Genomic DNA, 20425 nt, shown 5'->3' on the forward strand with positions numbered 1-20425 from the left:
CCTCCATGGCTTCTCCTGCTCGTCCTGGAGCTTGAGTGTTATGTTTAAGTATTGCATCAGCCTCTAGGGGAATTTGTTTGTTAATGAATACAATGCAAGAACTGAAGTGGCTACTGACACAGACAATTCAGAGGGACTGGATTCATTTCTGCTCTATGAGCTGAGCAAACTGGTCATTGGCAGTCGTGGGCATCTAGCATGGACAGACTGGTGATATAAAGATATCCGCAGCGGCCCCATTCTCCATCAGCAGCACACAGAAGTAGGCCATGTGTGCACAGCTGGAAGGAACACACTGTGACAACACCGCCCCCCCTTCACAATACGAGATGGGAAACCGCAGCAGGAAGGAAAGGCACACACCGAAGTACGGCCCTGCCGAGGAGAAACCGCAGCGACGCGCTCACGCTTTCCAGTAATGTTCTTCAAAGACACAAAGTTGAGCTACGACAACAGAGGTCGTTACAAAGTTACTATTTTAGTGCCAAAAGAGGTGTAGTGCCCCTTTAAGTGCTCAGTTTGTTTCCAGTCTACACACCCTGCATCGCGAAAAGTGAAAACAAGCCAAAAGTTACGCAAGTGTCACCGTGTGCTGTACAGACACGCCGCTGCCGCGCGCACATCACTATGTAAACAACCTGCAAAAATCTACGCTCGGTCCTCCCATCCGTATCTGTACAACCTATAGGGGGCTGAGGGTGAACCAGAAGGCTCAGGATGAACATGGCTATAGAGACCACTCATAGAAGTACACCGAGACAGTGTCAGTCTTCACTGACATTTTGGCATTCTGTTGACAGCAGAAGTCCAGCCAACGGTGTTACTTTACAGTCTCTGAATGAGGCTGTTGTCACTGTAGTTCTGTTGGTGAACCAGAAGGCTCAGGATGAGCAACCAACACCTAGTGACAGAAGTAGGTGAACCAGGAGGCTCAGGATGGTCAGGAGACCCCAACCCCGATCACAGTGCTTGAGACCTACAAGAATTCAAAACGACAGTGACTACCAGAATCTATAAAGTTCTGCTCATCCTGAGCCTCCTGGTTCACCAATAGACAATCAGAACTACAGTGTATACTGACACACACACACACACCTCTGCTCATCCTGAGCCTCCTGATTCACCAATAGGTAATCAGAGCTGCAGTGTATACGGACACACACCTCTGCTCATCCTGAGCCTCCTGGTTCACCTACAATTACTCAGATATATAGTGTATCCAGCACCCATAAAGCTCTGCTCATCCTGATCCACCAATAAGCAATCAGAACCACAGTGTATACTGACACACACCCCTCTGCTCATCCTGAGCCTCCTGGTTACCTAACAATGCCATATTTTCAGTCCAACCACAAAGGATCTAAAGGCTCCAGAGGAACAAACAGAATGTCAGGTTTTCAGTTTAGACTGACACATACAGGCAGAGAGTGAACAGAACGCCAGAATTTCAGTAAAGAGTGAGTGACACAGAGGTAGAGGAATGGGTGTTATGGGGGGGGGGGGGGCAAGAGGCTCAGAAGAAAGACATCCTTTTGGGATTTTAGGGGAAATTGTAGCCACACAGTGGATTAGTCAGGGGGGGATTGTTCCGAGAACATGATGCAAGGCTTGTACGTGTTCCTAGAAATGGAGGCAGCGGGAGCGAGCGCGGGGCCGGCGGCAGCTCTACTGACAGCAGAGAGTGAGGAGCTGCCAATGGACGCTGATCATAGAGCAGAAGGAAGAAACTTTCAGCCATGTCACGGGGGGCTGCAATTGCAAGCGGTGCACTGAGAGGTCCCCTTTATTTTGGGGTGTCCATGAAAGATTTAAGACCACCCCCAGCCGAATGCAAGATCAATGCAGAACAAGAAGCTTCTATTCACTCTGTATCCTAATTATGGTCAAGATCTCTGCTTGCTGTCAGTCCTGCTCACACAGCTGCACGATCCGCAATTCACTGACAGCCAAAGGGGTATTAGCTGCTACACTGGTGTGGCCCTCACAGATTATAATTGGAGTCCTAAATGGAGTGATAGTGGGCATGCTCATATATATATTCAAAGCTAAACTGGTGGGTCCAACTGCAGTGACTCCAAATGATTATGAAAATTGGGGTCCCAAATGGAGCAGTAGTGAGTATGCTTAACCCCAGCTTCATACAATAGCGAGCATGCTCAGTCTATGGGACTCTCAACACCTGGGCCATCACCATTCGGGCAGTTAAATACCACCCAAGCACGGTCAGTTTCATAGACATTGAATGGAGCACTAGTGAGCATGCTCAATCACTGCTTCATTGAATGAAGTTAGTGCATGCTCACTAATATTCCATTTGGGACCCTTGTTTCTGTAATCAGCGATTGGGATCTAGAAGACTCCCTTTGAATGAAGTTGAAGTTGAGCATGCTCACTAACGCTCCACTCAAATTCAATGGGACAGCAAAGTGCTCCGCTGACAGTCCCATAGACGTTTAGTAGAACAGACCACTGAATGAAGTCTAGGTAGAGCATGCTCACTACTGCTGCATATACAGTCTATGGGAGCGGCAGAGTAGAGCACTTTGCTACATTGGTCGGTCAGTCCCATAGACTGTAAATGGACTAATAGTGAGCATGCCTGACCGCACCTACATCCAAAGCTTTCATAATAGGTGTAGGTCCCAGCGCTCCAGCAGTCCGCAGGGGAGAACTTATTACTGGAATACGCCTTTAAACTTTCCAGATCCTACTTTGTCACTAGTAGTCACCAATGCCAGTCAGTGACCAGGCCAGACACTAAGGCGGCTCTTAGCGAAAGCCCATACAAGTCCCTGCAGAGCCTCGCCGACTTACACCGTCTTGGCACGGCTCCTCTTCTAAAAGCGCACAACAAGCTGGCTCTGTCTCCGCCGCTCGCACTCCTGCTACGACTGGGTGAAACAAAGAGGACTGCAGCCAGAAGGAGAGGAGCCCCTGCCAAAGGAGAAAATAGTGCAGGCCGAGACCAGTCCGCTGCCGGCTTGTAAACACAAGTTCTGCTGCTCGGAACGGGGAGAAGGAGGTGCCACAGAGGACGGGCACATGGGGTATAGGATGGGCTGCCATCCAGATCAGGAGGCTGAAACAGAGGGTGTAGTCTGAAGTGGTGCGAGACTACAACAGGGGAGAGGATCTTACCCCTACGTGCCAGTGTAGGGGGTACTCACCCAGCGCTGGGAAAATTCCTTAATAAGGAGATGGACAAGTGCTTATAAAATACATGGAAGGCTTATATAGCAGTCCTCTGCCGGTCTCTGATCCCGCTGATGTTACACAGCGGTCGTGCAATCGCTGCAGCACCTTGCAGACCAGAGAGTGACCTACCAGAGGACCGGGAAGCGAGGACAATGCAAATGTATAGATCATACAAAAAGTAAAGGAAAGAGCAAATAAAACAAAATAAGGGAGGAAGACCCAAAAAATGTATAATGTATTAGTGTTTAAAAAAACATTAAAAATAAAGCACACGAAAAGAAAGCATATATATATATATATATATATATATATATATATATATATATATATGAGAAAAATGCAAAAAAATACTTTAAAAAAAAAATTTAAAAATATATAACCAGTAAAAAACAAACATCCAAAATAAGAGCAAGAAAGACAATACAAAAATAAGACAAAACCCCTCAAATATCTCGTAGGTGAGCGGGGCCAGCGGCGGCAGGAAGCTCATATAGCGCGGCGGCGAGTGTTTATAGTGCTGCACTAGTGACGAGCGTTTCCCCCGGGGCCCGCGCAGAGCGGCCGGCGCTTCCTTTCCAGGGTTACAAACAGTGAGCAATTTTCTGAATGGAGCAACCAGGAGGAGGTGAGTGACTAACGTCAGAGAAACGCTGATGGCGGCCGGCGACCACGGAGGAAGTAAATATTATGGGGCGATGACTCAACCCAGGACTGAAGTCAACGCTCAGAAGAATCGGAAGTTACAGGAGATTACCATAACTGAAGAGACGTCCGGACCGTCCACAGACAGATCAGTTATAGGGGCAGCCACAGGAACAAGTGACAGAATACAGCGCCCCCGGCTGAGGAGGCCGGTAACACAAGACCGACAGCTATCGCCACCAATACGCGTATTCTCAGTCACACCACCACATTCTAATACGCTTTGTGTTTTGCTTCTGCACGTCTCGGCTCGTGGTCAGTGACTGTCTATGTTTACCTGACACTTCTCACAGCTGACTGTTTGTTACAATGGCATCCAGTCCAGACCAACAATGAGGCCCTCGTGAAGCCTCGGCCTACACACTGGGTCGTGTGTATGAAGCCTAAGACTGGAATCTTGTACGCCAGTCTTAATAAAGTCTCCGGAGGCTTCATAACTTGGTCACAATTCGGATGTATACCAGTTAGGACCCGGCATAGTGTTCCGGCACAACCTACAATGGGGAGAGATATTATATGTTGGGCTGAGGCGTCCCCCGCCTCTCCGGAGTAGTGAGTGAAGGTGAGGGATCTTTGCGTCAAAGCAGCAACACATTTTCACCCCCTCTATGGAGCACTTCTACGTTAGGCCCCGCCTCTGTTGCACTTACACGACCAATGCCACAAAGTGATCAAAGTCGGCCCTTGCAGCCAAAAGTATATGACAGAGGACGTCCCTTGTCCCGACCAAGCCCAGAATTGCCGAGCACTCCTTGGTGCACCGTTTCACACCCTCCATCACATCGAGTCCCAGGCCTGGTTGGTGTCAGACCTTTCCATGGGTGAGATTTCGGAGTCTGTTTAGTCTCTGTGAGCCGGAGGTACAATGTAGAGTTAACACTGCAGCTCGGAGGAGCCCGGCTGGAAATTTCCACTCTTCCAGGAGGAGAGGAATGAAAACATCTCCGGTTATAAATATGGAGGCCGCGCGCTAATCCCCCGCTGCACAGCCGCCCTGATAAGGGCGCTGCATGTAAACAATCCCATTGTTCCCCGCCGCAGATGTTATTCCTCAGTGATTGGTGTAAACAGGCGACAGAGGGCGAGACGCGGTGCGGGAAGGGGGCCGCACACTATAGGACCCTGCCATTATACTCATTTGTTTTTATTTAAATAAAGTTGGTGCATTAGTCACCTGTGTGAACAGCGCTCTGCCGTGTACTAAGTGTGACAATGTATCAGGCGGGACACAAATGTAACAAACCCTCAGCTGTGAACAGTCAGCACTCGCCTGTAGTACTGCTCTCCTTCCTCGTCATGGGCTTACTTATGCCAATACACAGTAACAAACCCTCTGCAGTGAGAAGTATTAGGTCAGGACAGATTGTGTAGCCTAACCTGCACAACCAGTAAGGGACCAATACAAGGTAACAAACCCTCAGACGTGAGCAGTGTTAGGTTAGGCCTAGTTTTTAGCAAGAATCCCCATTCCTCCGGCTTTTACCTTAGATATAAAAGTAGCAAAACCTCAGCCGTGAGAAGTATTAGGTCAGGACAGTGTAGCCTAACCTGCACACCCAATAAGAGACTAATACAAGGTAACAAACCCTCAGACGTGAGCAGGAGTTCTTACCTGATACATAGCAACAAACCCTCAGCTTTGCGGACACAAAACTCCTGCCCAGTCACAGTCTCCAGGAGCTTTTACCTGCACTGACACACAGTAACAGACCCGCAGATGAGAGCAGTATTAGGTCAGGTTTTTAGCATAATGTTACTCCCTGCCGTGGACGTCAGGAGCCCTCACTGACACACAGTAACAAACCCACAACAAGAGAAGGCTACATGCCGATATATCCTGCTACAACCGGCCCCAGAGCAAACCGCCAAGTTGTCAGATGGCCCCTCACTATACCCCATGGCCGTTACATAGTGCAGCCATGTACCAATAACCCCGGCCATATACAGCAGGGACACCTCTATATACGGGGAGAAGGGATGACAAATATTTGGGCTTTTACGTTTGTCCCATTCACTGAATTCTTAGAAAACGCACACTCCTGAATTCTGAGAATATCTGACACTAGGGGGCAGTACATAGGACTCAATAACAATTCCACCCCAATACAGAGATTGGTCACCTCCATTAGGGCCCCTGCGGCCGCCTCTACAAACAATAGTGACAATATGGCCGGTCCTCAGAGGTCACTGAAGTCCATCTTGGCCACGTAAGAGCCATCGCTGTAACAAGTCACTAAGTGAAAAGCCTCCCCCTCCTCCATATTTCACGGTCGCCTGTGAGTTGCTGAATAGTGGAAGGAATTGCAGCAAATCAGCCATAAAGTGCAGGCAGATCACAGAGATACAGAGTGGGGGCGCCACTGAGGAGCAGAAAAGTCTCCAATAACACGGCAGAGACCAAACCTGCTCTGGTATTAACATGGACACAAAACCTATGGCCGCCGGGGGTGTCATGGCATGGAAGGAACAGTATGCGAGCCGCACATCACCAAGCACAAGGGCAGGCGTCAGATAGACATGGCAGTGGTGGAAACACGTTCTGTGGAGGGGCCGACCATGATACACTATAGGACGTCTGATGGGCCAGTATGGGGTTGGTGGATACCAAGAGAAAGTTACCTGTATGACCGCATTGTGGAGAAGGGGGAGAAGGCTATGCGGGTGTTTTTCAGCAGTAAGAAGACCAAGATATTCTGGACAATTGTCACTTCTAACTTTGTGGCAAAAGCTTGGAGGAGGTTTCTCTTCTATTCCAGAATGACTGAGCCCCAATGTACAAAGCAAGGCCATAAAGACATGGATGGCCACACAGAGCCTCAGCCCCATCCAACACCCAAGGGATGAACTAGAATGGAGATGGTGAGCAGGGTACGCGAAAATCTTGCAGAAGGCCGTCCTATATTATAGCCCAGAGCTGCAGTCACTGTGTACATACATTACATTACTTATTCTGTACTGATCCTGAGTTACATCCTGTATTATACTCCAGAGCTGCACTCACTATTCTGCTGGTGCAGTCACTGTGTACATACATTACATTACTTATTCTGTACTGATCCTGAGTTACATCCTGTATTATACTCCAGAGCTGCGCTCACTATTCTGCTGGTACAGTCACTGTGTACATACATTACATTACTTATCCTGTACGGATCCTGAGTTACATCCTGTATTATACTCCAGAGCTGCGCTCACTATTCTGCTGGTACAGTCACTGTGTACATACATTACATTACTTATCCTGTATTATACTCCAGAGCTGCGCTCACTATTCTGCTGGTGCAGTCACTGTGTACATACATTACATTACTTATCCTGTACTGATCCTGAGTTACATCCTGTATTATACTCCAGAGCTGCGCTCACTATTCTGCTGGTGCAGTCACTGTGTACATACATTACATTACTTATCCTGTACTGATCCTGAGTTACATCCTGTATTATACTCCAGAGCTGCGCTCACTAGTTGTATCCAGTATAGATACTCCTCTGCAGTGTAAATACATTACAAACCTCTCTAATAGTTTGTTACAATGTATCAGTGCAGATAATTTCTCCCCCTGTACCTCTCCATATAAGCTCACGCTCTGCTCTCCAGCCCCCATGTTGGGGCACACGTGTTGCTTATCTATCAGGACAGGCTGAGAGGATGTGGATGCGTTTCACAGCTCTCGCCACAAGATTCGCAGCATCCTGTTGGCACCTTGACATAAATCACAGAGGTGGAAAAACAACAAGTTAAAACCTAATGTGAAGCGGCCCCCTCCTCCATCACCAGGTGACAGGACACGAACAACCCGGCTGACTGATGGATGGCCTAGACACCACCTATAGTGTGTGTGTATAATATATATATATATATATATATATATATATATATATACACATACACACAGTATATAGGGTTGGGACTTGTAGTATTACTGTAGGTACACAACAAACCACCAGGGAGGGTTCTTTGTGTCAGACAACAGAAGCATGAGTGCAGCTTTGGCTGTGATTAGAGCAAAGGATGTGACTACTTAGAGGGCAATAAGATAAGCTGAGCAAGGTCAGAGAGCAAAGGGGAGAAGATAATCTCGTGACCCGGCCCGATGTGACCTCGGATTAACAGCGTCATCTGCTGACATATGGGCTAGTATATAGGAGGTCACTGTACAGGACACAGAGTGATATGCGGGCTGCAAACAGCTTAACCCAAAACTTATCAGTGCTGATACTTTGCCACAATGTGTCAGTGCATGTAAACTATCACCCACCGCAGTCTACACAGGATGCAACTGTAACAAACCATCCGCTGTGAACGGCTCGGGTTCCATTCACTTAGCCTAAGCAGAGCTCCTGAAGTAGTGACTGCAAACACAAGGCGTGATGTGATAAGTAACGTCCAGGGACTACAACTCCCAGCATGCTCCATTCACTTCAATGAAAGTCTGAGAAGGTTTGTATGCTGGGAGTTGTAGTTGTACAATAGCAGAGAGGTGAAGGCTGCCAGCCCGGGTATCAGATTATTTTACAACTATTCATGTTACCCATTCTGGGCTCCGGTCACATCCAAAGCTGCATTCACAATACTGAGTTTATTTCTCTGCAGCAGAGCATTGTGGGAGTTGTAGTATTTACACAGCGAGCATTGGTGCGCACATTGTGGCTCAGAATGGTGAACGCAGCTCTGGATGTAACTGGAGCATGATGTTAAAAAAAAAATATACCAGTGTAGAAGAGGTAAAGAAAACCGAACCAGACAGCCCTTCATTACATCTCAGACGCCATAACCGCTAATCCTGATAATTGTTCTGCAGGCCGTGTCTGGACCACAGGGATGACATGGGGGAGCGAATGTACCAGACTGCTGGTGTCAGACAGCAGCGCTACCTCAGCGGCGGCCATTGAAGAGTCGCTCACAAAGGCACAGCCCATAGGGAAGAACAAGGCGAAGGTCAAGTAAGGGTTAATACATTTACCTGCACTGACACATTGTAACAAACTATCAGGAGGTAGAAGACTAGTAGATAAGATTGGACTGGAGATCATAGTGGGGGGACTGGTCAATATTGGTGGAGGTCTGACACCCCTGTGGATTAGCCCCCTGCGGTGCCCCCTGTGGTACATTATATAGGGGTAGTGCTTGGTATTACAGCTCAGCCCCAGGGCCTGAGACTTAAGTATAAGATCACTGTCCTGTAAAGTGTAAGGACTACCTCACACAATGGCGATGTGCTGTTGTCAGCCCTCCATGATGTGCTCTATAGGCCCGAACCATCTTCTGTCCCTCTGTAACCTCTATTCACCAGCAGACAGAATACAGACGGGAACCCAAGAGCGAAAAGTAAGTCGGGTGATGTCAAGGAGCAGATCACTGAGAAATAAGTAGGTTACACTGAAGCTTTAGGGGCCACCTATGGAGCCTCCATCCCCTATAGACATCAGGCTGGCCTGCCTATACCTGCAGCTGCCCATTGCCACAACTTACAGACATCAGTGCTTTCTAAGGATGCATTCACATGTAACACACGTGTTGCAAAACCACGCGGAAAATTACCCTCCTGACCGCAGCCTAGGGGCGCAGGCACAGAGTGGGCTAAGACGGCTTTGGGAAAAAAACTGCATGTGGTTTTGATGCAAGTCATGAGAAGACGATCGAATCAAAACTGCATGTGTTTGGGCAACACGGTGGCTCAGTGGTTAGCACTGTAGCCTTGCAGCGCTGGAGTCCTGGGTTCGAATCCTGCCAGGAACAACATTGGCAAGGAGTTTGTATGTTCTCCCCGTGTTTGCATGGATTTCCTCCCATTCTACAAAGACATACTTAAATAAAACAAACAAAAAACCTGCATTTTTTTTTTTTATCGCACTATGTGACCCCAGCCTATGTATCAGCAGTAAAGCTCATGGCCGTCGCCCTGAGAACCTCTCATAGTAATGTTTGCGGCTCATTAATGCAATTAAAAAAGCATAAATTATTAAATATTAACGTGACCTCAGACCGGCCCCCACCTGAGTGTTACCCTTATTGTGTCCCCCCATTATTAGAGCAGCGGTGAGTAGAGGTGACTATGTTTCTATGGTTGTCTATGAGTACACACCGAGCATCTACAGGCTCAGCCAGGATTTATGTAAATGCTACAAACAAGGCTCCGCGTGGAATCGGCGGCACAGAAATAACCTGACAACACGTCTCCGAACTCCAAGGAATACATCCAGACACTATTAACCCTCTCAGCACTGGAGCACATGGAGGGTGCACGCTGTACACCAGGCCAATGCACAGTACTGCTCTAAATTGTTATAGAGCCACTGGGGCCCCCTACATTCCATACTCCGCCTTGCTTGGTTCCTCCACACAGCAGATCACATATACATATACATCACAAGTTGGATAGAAATCATCTGCGGCCCCTACATTGCATTACAGACGCCATCATAGCTCAGGAAGCCTTTCCCTACAACTATGCATTGTGCTGTCCCCCCTGTTATGCCTCCTGGAAATCTATGTATAAACTGATAGGAGAGTAAGGGGGCGTGTCCCTGCTCACTCTGACAGGGACCAATCAGATCGGACTGTGACGACACAATCCTTTGATAAGAGTGAAGTTCTAAGTTTCCCAGAGGAGTAACAGAGGAACACCACACAAGGTTAGACAATGCAGAGCTGTTATATAAAGGGTTTGTCCTAATAAAGACACTTAACCTCCATCAACAGGATAGGAAATACATGTCACATGACCACCGGGACCCCAATGATGAGGAGGATAGGGGACTGACAGTCCCTCATGTTTCGTCCATGTGACCTGCGCTCTATTCACCGCCATGGGGCTACTGAAGGTTACAGCAATCCCATAGCAGCAGACGACATGGCAATCGCACTGGTGTGTTGTTGAAATGGGGGCTCCATTCTGTATCATAGTCAGACCCTGGACAATTTGATATAAACCCCCCCCCCATCCCGTGGTTAAGGGTCTTTAATGACAAACCCCTTTAAATGTAGGATACACCTATCTACTAAGAAATATGTCAGCAGAGGTGATACACGGATATACCCCATGTATGGATTATTTGGATGTTCTCCCTCCCCCGCACACTACTCTATCCGTTCTTTAATAACTGATGAGCTGATAAAACTTTCACGATGTAAATAGTAAAACCTAGAAGCGCGTGAGCGTATAGATGTGCTGGGCGATATACCAGGAGCACAAAGCATGATGGGAGGAGAGAGTGTAAACACAGCCCTGCCGTCAATGAATGGAGCAGCTTGTTACAGAGATGACGGCGGCTCGCCAGGGCCGGGGTTGTGTTTTTCTGCCCCCACTGGCTTGTACCCGTCCCTGGAGGAAAGGGGCAAAACAAAAACATTTCCAACCCCCTGGAGGACAAGGACATGATAAAGACAGAACATTCACAGTGTCAAGGACTTGGCGCAGATGGAGAAGGTTGTTGTGTCCCAGATCCAAGGCCTTAACTATTACACAGAGATGTCTAGACCGAGAGGAATCCGGCCGCGCAAGACTACAACTCCCAACATGTCCTGATAGCCCGAGGCTACAAAGAGCATTTATGGCAAATAGTCCCCATACCTATAAACAGCGCAACGGGATCACTGCGGGAAACAGGTGAATACAATCTATTACTATCTGTTATCAGCCATGTCAGGAGAGGAGAGGCCGACTGTAGGACAGGTGAATACAATCTATTACTATCTGTTATCAGCCATGTCAGGAGAGGAGAGGCCGACTGTAGGACAGGTGAGTACAAGCTATTACTATCTGTTATCAGCCATGTCAGGAGAGGCCGACTGTAGGACGGGAATACAATCTATTACTTCCTACAGTCAGCCTCTCCTCTCCTGACATGGCTGATAACAGATAGTAATAGATTGTATTCCCCTGTCCTACAGTCGGCCTCTCCCCCTGACATGGCTGATAACAGATAGTAATAGATTGTATTCACCTGTCCTACAGTCGGCCTCTCCCCTCCTGACATGGCTGATAACAGATAGTAATAAATTGTATTCTCCTGTCCTACAGTCAGCCTCCTCTCCTGACATGGCTGATAACAGATAGTAATAGATTGTATTCACCTGTCCTACAGTCGGCCTCTCCCCTCCTGACATGGCTGATAACAGATAGTAATAGATTGTATTCCCCTGTCCTACAGTCGGCCTCTCCCCTCCTGACATGGCTGATAACAGATAGTAATAGATTGTATTCCCCTGTCCTACAGTCGGCCTCTCCTCTCCTGACATGGCTGATAACAGATAGTAATAGATTGTATTCACCTGTCCTACAGTCGGCCTCTCCCCTCCTGACATGGCTGATAACAGATAGTAATAGATTGTATTCCCCTGTCCTACAGTCGGCCTCTCCTCTCCTGACATGGCTGATAACAGATAGTAATAGATTGTACTCACCTGTCCTACAGTCGGCCTCTCCTCTCCTGACATGGCTGATAACAGATAGTAATAGATTGTATTCCCCTGTCCTACAGTCAGCCTCTCCTCTCCTGACATGGCTGATAACAGATAGTAGTAGATTGTATTCCCCTGTCCTACAGTCAGCCTCTCCTCTCCTGACATGGCTGATAACAGATAGTAATAGATTGTATTCCCCTGTCCTACAGTCGGCCTCTCCCCTCCTGACATGGCTGATAACAGGGAATTAACTAACAATCACTGGATAGAATATCTTTAGGAATATCTTCCCATATTATATAGCAGCAGATCACAAATCCACTTTGCAATGGAGACAACTCCTGACAACAAACCATAGCCCAGGGAATCTATGACCACAGGAGCCATTACTGGCCCCGCCCCCTGATGGTAAATGATACTTTGTTGCAGGATTCAAATGTAACAACAAACAGCTTGAGAACATCCTGATACATTGTAATTGCTCAGACACAGGGCAGGGGCTTAGGGGGTCAGGTAACAGGGGCTCCTGTCATTCAGCAAGCAATGCATTGGAGCCCTGGGGGTTCACATACTTATATATCTGGCTACTCATTTCCCAGCATGCTCTGTGTTTACATACAATCAAAGTGTGAACATTTCCTTCCAGTCACCTCGGAGCCCCCATCCTCCTGCAGTTGGTAACACCCCCTTCATTACTGATCCTGTCCCCCATTCCAAGGTACCCTGTAACATTAGCTACCTCCCCCCCCCATATCTGTACATCCCTGCCCCCACTTACAGTAACTCTCTCATTCCATTACATCAGACCTCTATTTTACCCCCCTTCTCCCTATTTTCCATTACATGCCACTTCCTACCCATATATTAGCCCCCTACTCTGTATTCCCCTCACATTAGATGCCTACTGTAGCTTCCCCCCATTTCCTTCTATGCCTCTTCCATCAGTACACAATTGTACCCCTTCCCATACAGACCCCAAACACTATTTTGCCCCCCCCCCATAGTTCCTTCCATGCCTCTTCCTCCCCTTACATTAGCCCCCTACTCTATTTTGCCCCTTATTTTCCTTCCATGCCTCTTACATCAGTACCCCCTCCCATGACCCTTCCTGCCCATACAGACCCCAAACACTATTTTGCCCCCCATAGTTCCTTCCATGCCTCTTCCCACCCTTACATTAGCCCCCTATAGTTCCTTCCATGCCTCTTCCTCCCCTTACATTAGCCCCCTACTCTATTTTGCTCCTTATTTCCCTTCCATGCCTCTTACATCAGTTCACAGTTGTGCCCCCTCCTCATATATTTTACTTCCATGCCCTTACATCAGCCCCCCCGGTACTACTTGCCCCCTCCCCTTAGCCCCCCTATATTTCCCCACCATGCCCTCACATCAGTGGCCGTGCACTATGTCGCCCCCTCCCTCACCCCCCTATTCTTAGGCTTTCGGTAAAACCTTTGTCTGCTCTACACCCCATTTCGCTCCTCCCGCCCCCCCCCCGACTACAGTCGCCCCATATCCTTGTCCTGCAGGCCGCCATTACTGCCCCTCCCCCCTGTTCTCATCATTGTGTCAGTGCCCCCTCCCTCCCCGAAGAACTGTCAATCCTCCTGTCAGCAGCCCCCTCCCACCCCCCAGGACCCCCGGGTACTCACGCTCGGGGCAGCTGCAGCGGCGGGGCCCCCCTCCTCTGGAACACGCCGTCCACGAACACCCCATTCTTGCCCAGGCAGCGGAGATAGAAATCCCCCCCGCCCTCCTCCTCGTCCCCGGCGGTAAAGATTTCCAGGTGGCGGCGGGAGATGAAGCTGGAGTGTCCCATGCTGACATCCACTGAGCCCTGCGACGAGTTCCGGCCTATGGTCACCGAGCGCTTCTTCATCAGGTACTCGAACTCTCGGCCCTCCAGCCGGGCCACCACCGACACCCCGCCGCTCATCACCACCGCCGCCATCTTGTCAGCACACACGGAGGGGAGGGAGGGGACGGACGGACGCACGCCCGGGGGCGGCTGACGGGAGCTCCGGGGACCGGCGGCGGCGGCGGCCAGCAAGAGAAAAGGAAAGGGGGAGGCGCAGCCTAACGTGAAGCGCACGCAGCCGACGGGCGGCAGCCAATAGGAGGAGCCGGCTTGGCAAACGTCACTGAGAGGGGTGTGATCCTAGCTGTTCGGTTGAGACGTGCATTGACTGGAAAGAGGTCATTAGAAGGCGGGGCTTAGCGATAGGTTGAAGCGTGCTGAAGGCTTGTTAATGACAGCAGTGGGCGGGGCAAGGACGGGTTTGGTTGCAGCGGGCCTTGGGGGTTGGTTGTGGCGGAGAGAGCGGCCTGGGCCTGCAATGTGGACGGGAGGGGTTTATTCTATCAACAGCATGGCCGGCCCGATAGCACACCAAGCACGGCCACAACAACAACAAACAGCTCTGGAGGAGGCTCCGAGGGTGTGTGTGTGTGCCCGGGGCCCAGCCACATCTGCCCCATCTCAGGGCAAATAGAAATTGTCGCAAAATGACGACATGTCTGACAGGAAAACACGGTCCAACCATAAATATAGCACAGAGATCCGACATGATTTACCTCAGAGCTGCTGCCAAACGTGGAAATGGCTGACAGGGGTACAGTGTCGTACAAATACACTGTAAATACACAGTTACCTCAGAATGACAGGAATACAATACATTAATGCTTAAGGGATGTGGCACTATAGCGCATTTACCTCAGACATGCAGCGAAATAACACATTTACCTCAGAAATGTAGCAAAATATCTAATTTACTTCAGAAATAGTGTTAAATGATAAATTTACCTCAGAAAAGCAGCAAAATATTACATTTACCTCAGAAATAGAATAAAACAATATGTTTCAGAACTGAATTTAATCTCAGAAACTAGGAAAACAATACATTTACCTCAGAAAAGCAGTAAAATAACACATTTACCTCAGAAATGTAGCAAAATAACGAATTCACTTTAGAAATAGTGTTAAATGATAAATTTACCTCAGAAATGCAGCAAAATATTACATTTACCTCAGAAATAGAATATAATAATGTTTCAGAAATGTGAATTTAATCTCAGAAACTAGGAAAACAATACATTTACCTCAGAAATGTCGCAAAATATCACATTTACCTCAGAAACGGAGCGAACTGTCACATTTACTTCAGAAATAGAGCAAAATAATACGTTTCTGAAACGTGAAATATCAGATCTTTCTTAGAAATATAGTGAAATAATTAATCTCAGAAACTAGGAAAATAAATTTACCTCAGAAATGTAGTGAAATATCACATTTACCTCAGAAATGTAGTGAATTTTCACATTTCAAATTAAATTTCACATTTACGTCACAAATAGTGTTAAATAATACATTTACCTCACATATGCAGCAAAATATCACACTTACCTCAGAAATGCAGCACAATATTACATTTACCTTAGAAATAGAGCAAAGTAATACATTTCAGAAATGTGAAATATCACATCTTTCGTAGAAATGTCGTGATATAATCTCAGAAACTAGGGAAATAATAAATTTACCTCAGAAATCAAATAGGCTTTATTGGCACGTCCGATTGGATATTTGGCATTGACAAAGCTAGTAAAGGGGGGGGAGTTGGAGTCGAAGGGGAGAGTATGGGGGGGGGGGGGCTGATTTGGGGTATAATAGTCCATGGAGTCTCAACTTCCTCTTAGTTGGTGACTTCTATATGGTGGGGTGGGGCAGTATAACAGTCCATGGAGTCTCATATTCCTCTTAGTTGGTGACCGCTATATGGGGGGGGGGGGCAGGTGGTTTGGGGTATAACAGTCCGTGGAGTCTCATCTTCCTCTTGTTTGGTGACAGCTGGACACGTATTGGGCAGCGATCTCCACAGTGGCCTCTTCTTCTCCCAGTAGGATGTAGAGTTTCCTCTTCTCGTCTGCAGATATGAAGTCAGGGATGTGTATGAATGAATGTGTATCAATTTCACTACAGAAATGTACTGAAATATCACATTTAGTTCAGAAATGTTATTACGTAATACATTTATCTCATAAATAATGTGAAAAATTCATTGTACTTCTAAAAAAATAAATACGAGAATATATTTACTTCAGAAAAGCTGTATAAGCTTACATTTATCTCAGAACTGCAGTCATATATCCATGAAAAAGAAGCAACAACATGGCTGCACACTTGAGATTTGCTGCAGAAATGTGGTTCCATTCATCTGAATTTAGTTGCCTGGGCCACAGCCACATAGATTTCTGCAAGTCTCATTTGGAAATGATAGCAACATTTATGTTGTGTGCGAATATATCTTAACACACGTTTGCCTTTTGGGATTTTTTGTGAAGTTTCTGACAGGGATATTAAAAAGTAATGCATCGAAATGTAGCAAAATGTCCAATTTACCTCAGAAATGTGGTGAAAGATCACATTTACTTAACCTTTTCGCTGCCAAGGGTCTCTGGAAATTTTGCACCTCCAGTAGCCACAGCAATTTTCACAGTTTTGAGATGGACAAATCAAACCTAAATTGCAACATTAAAAAAGCATCCAACCCCCCCATACCTATATATTTTCTTAAAGTAGACATCTGCAGCATTGTCAGAATGCCAATTGGTACTGTATACGAACAGGCACCTTCATGCAATTTTGATTTAAAGTGAATGTTTTATGAAAAAATGCAAATAAATGTATATTAGTTGTTAAAAGCAGAAACCAAACAAAAAATTAAATGCACCAAACCTCCTAAAAATAAGAGTTCAACATGTGCAGAGTTCATACATATCACTATAGCCTGAACCCGCATGCACGTGTCTTCAGAAAATCGCTAGAACTGGAAGGAACAAAATTCTGCTTTGAAGCTGGAAATGTTAAAAAAGTATCATCCTATAAAATGTAGGGATTACACACCATGAAAAGCAAGTGAACCCCTAAACCCTATATATTTTTTGAAAGTAGACAACCTGAAGATTACAAATGTCTTAATGGATCATCGATAGCCACATCCACCTTCATGCAACTTTGCGACCAACACAAATAATTTTTTGAAAAAATACGCTAAAACACATATTTGCACCTAAAACTCATGTTCAATCTCACATTCATATACAAAATACTTTTAAAATAATAGCGTATGGTGTATACAATGTGTATATATTATATGTACCGCAAACATCAACTACAACAAGAGCTCGGACTCCCAAAAACACGAATACAGAAGACAAGCAGGATTTTGCTGTTGTTCACTAATATGTTAAAAAGCTATACTGCACCTACCAAACTGTGACTGTGATACCAAAATCTAACTTTTTTCAGAGTACACAGCATACCGTATATAAAAACACAATTTAATAGTTTATATATACAACCACCTTCATTCAACTTTGCCGCAAACAGAGATTGCTAGCAAAAATTGCTCAAAAATTCAAATTTGCCACTAAAGTGCAGCTCAAGAAATCCCTTTCTGCAAACACAATGTACTGTCAATAAAACTGCAATATGTGAGGAGTTCATACATACCACACATGTATATATTTACAGGGTCGGGTGTTAAAGAATCGCCAAAATCTCAGAAATGCGCCATCCCATTTTGTGCATGCAAATTAAATAGGACTTTACATAAAAATGTTATTTTCCATCCCCCTATAAAAATTTTAGCAATCTATACGTTCATCTCTAGTGATAATCGTTATTACTATTATTTTAGTGTGTAACGGACATCACTAGAGACGTATTTTACTGTAGAAAGCTCAGGTATAGACAGGACAGGGATTGGGTGAAATGTAAACTTTATTTGCGACTTTATGTATATGTTGTGTAAGTGTTTGGTGCGACTTTTTTTTTTGGCTTGCGACCTGGACAATGGTAAACGTCTGGGTCACAGCGCCAATAACCTTCCTGGTTATGTTCAGGAGGTATAACATAAGAATACCCCACTAGAAAAGCTCAGGGGGGAATTACATTATAACTGTATGTGACAGAGACAAATGTATAGTATACGCTCTGATTGGCAGGAGAAGGGTTAATAGGGACAATAGAGTCCCTGCCACCCCCCTCCTGCTGTCACATACAAGTTATGCAGAGAGAGAGATCGTTTCTCTGTCTCTCTCTCTCTCTGCTGGGCTGCTCCGTGTCCCTCTTCCTTTCTTGTTAGATCGCAAATTGCTTGCTTAGACAGGAGGGGGGGGACACTTTGGAGCTCTATATCTTTGGACTGCATCAACATATCTTGATGCTTTCAATTGCATTTTAAAGAGGAGAATCTCATCTTTAAAATATCAAGAACTCGATGATTGGATGTACAGTTTTGGAGAAATTCACTGTTGAAACGCTGTCGGGCATTGAGATCTGCAGTTGGATCTCAATGCCAAATAGTGTTTTCAACAGTGAATGGCTCCAAGACTGTAAGTAAAATCATCAAGTCCCTGGTATCATTTTAAAGATGAGAGTCTCTTCTTTAAAATGCATTTTAAAGCATCAAGATATGTTGATGCAGTCCAGAGATATCGGCATTAGTAGGGAGGACGTACTAAGAACGTCCTCGGCTACTAAAGTGCCACCTTGGGAGCACGTACACTGTACGTGCCTGGCAGCGAAAGGGTTAAAGCAAGTAAGTAAAATATTTACCTCAGGAATACCGTAAAGTCTTATATTTACCTCAGAACTGCAACAGTATGTGAAATTAACCTAAAGATGCAAACGCATGCAACTTCCACATCAGAAACCCCACAAATTTACCTAAGAAATTAAGCAAAAAGCAAACATTTACCTCAGATATAGGGAGGTGTTTTCCCACTTCACCTTGAAAAAATGAAATCAGGTGATAAGTTTACCTCAGAAATGTAATGAAATTTTGTGGTGAATTTACATTAAATTCTTTTCACATTTTTGGTTTTATGTTACAAGTGGAAGCCACAACACTGCCCTGAGGGGTAACTCGAAGCTCCTGGGCCCTAATGTAAACTGTGTAATGGGGCCCCCACTTATTCTGTGATAACTACACAGTCCAGTCATATTAATGTGACCACCGCCTACTTTTGACGTCAACGTTAAATAACCAATTGCAGAAGGCCGTGTCATCAGCCATCTGGGTGCACTCATCATTGTGGAAGGCACGATGGATCAACACAAGTATGCATCTATCCTTGCGGACCATGTTCACCCCTACGTGCAAATTGTTTTTCCTCAGGATGATGGCATCTACCAGCAGGACAATGCAACGTGTCAGAAAGCTCGCAGTGTACGTGCGTGGTTCGAGGATCACCTCGATCGGGTTGTTCGTGCCATGGATGTTCAACCGCGTAAACTAGTGCAGCTGGCCACGGCACAGGAGTCGGCATGGCTCAACATCCCAGTGATCATCATCACAACATCCCTTCTCCTCTGCACGCCTCGCAGCAGTGCGCTCTGCCAAAGGTGGTTATTCTGGATTTTGACAGGTGGCCACATTAATGTGACTGGACTGTGTATAATACTGGTATTTTCTTATATTGCAGAGAAGCCTTTGGACCTCTTGAGACTCTAGGACCCAGTACGGCGTTACTTCTGCACCCCAAAATAGCTATGCCCCTGACACATCCCAGTATCTGATGCATGATGGATGCCACCACTGCCTGTTGGATCCTATTGACTTACAAAGAAGTTTTCTGACGTCTGCCAAAGTGTGAAAAATAGCTTCACCAAAGCAGATGAATGCAGTAAGATTTACTTCAGAGAGCAATTATTAAATTTACCTCAGGAATTTAGTGAAACATGGAAAATGACAGAAATGTAATCTAATAATAAGACTGGCTTGACACGGCCATGTCCAAGCCAGGAAACACGGTCCGCAAATTGGCTTCCTGCACTGTTCATCCGAATTTGGCATGTAGTGAACTGAACTGTGTGAAGTCAACCTTAACGTAGAGTTCACATTTACCTCAGAGTTATGGTGAAGTTAGAAGACATCTGACAGAAATTCCTTAATATATATTCACTTAAAGCTGTTTTCCAGCCCCAAATGGATTTTTCTTACTATCAACAGGAGTTGACAGTAGTCCTATGTAATAAGGTACCTAAGTGGTACCTACAAATACATGGAGATACTATGTTTACCTCAGAGTTATGATAAGATTAGATCATGTTTGGCAGGA

The 20425-nt window shown here is 46.1% G+C and overlaps 1 protein-coding gene across 2 annotated transcripts in view; it reads right to left on the minus strand.

Annotated features, from left to right (window-relative positions):
• FOXK2 (forkhead box K2) overlaps nucleotides 1–14392 on the minus strand; it is a 31691-nt gene extending 17299 nt beyond the window's left edge. The window contains exon 1 of one of the 2 annotated variants that reach the window (XM_075279440.1): nucleotides 13957–14392. In XM_075279440.1, coding sequence (XP_075135541.1) covers nucleotides 13957–14255 — 299 coding nt within the window. In that variant the 5' untranslated portion in view covers nucleotides 14256–14392. The remainder of the gene's footprint in view (nucleotides 1–13956) is intronic. The other variant, XM_075279441.1, reaches the window with a different exon arrangement.
• Nucleotides 14393–20425: the final 6033 nt, after the last annotated feature.

Source organism: Leptodactylus fuscus, chromosome 6 (genome assembly GCF_031893055.1).
Source record: "Leptodactylus fuscus isolate aLepFus1 chromosome 6, aLepFus1.hap2, whole genome shotgun sequence".
Classification (NCBI taxonomy): Eukaryota; Metazoa; Chordata; class Amphibia; order Anura; family Leptodactylidae; genus Leptodactylus; species Leptodactylus fuscus.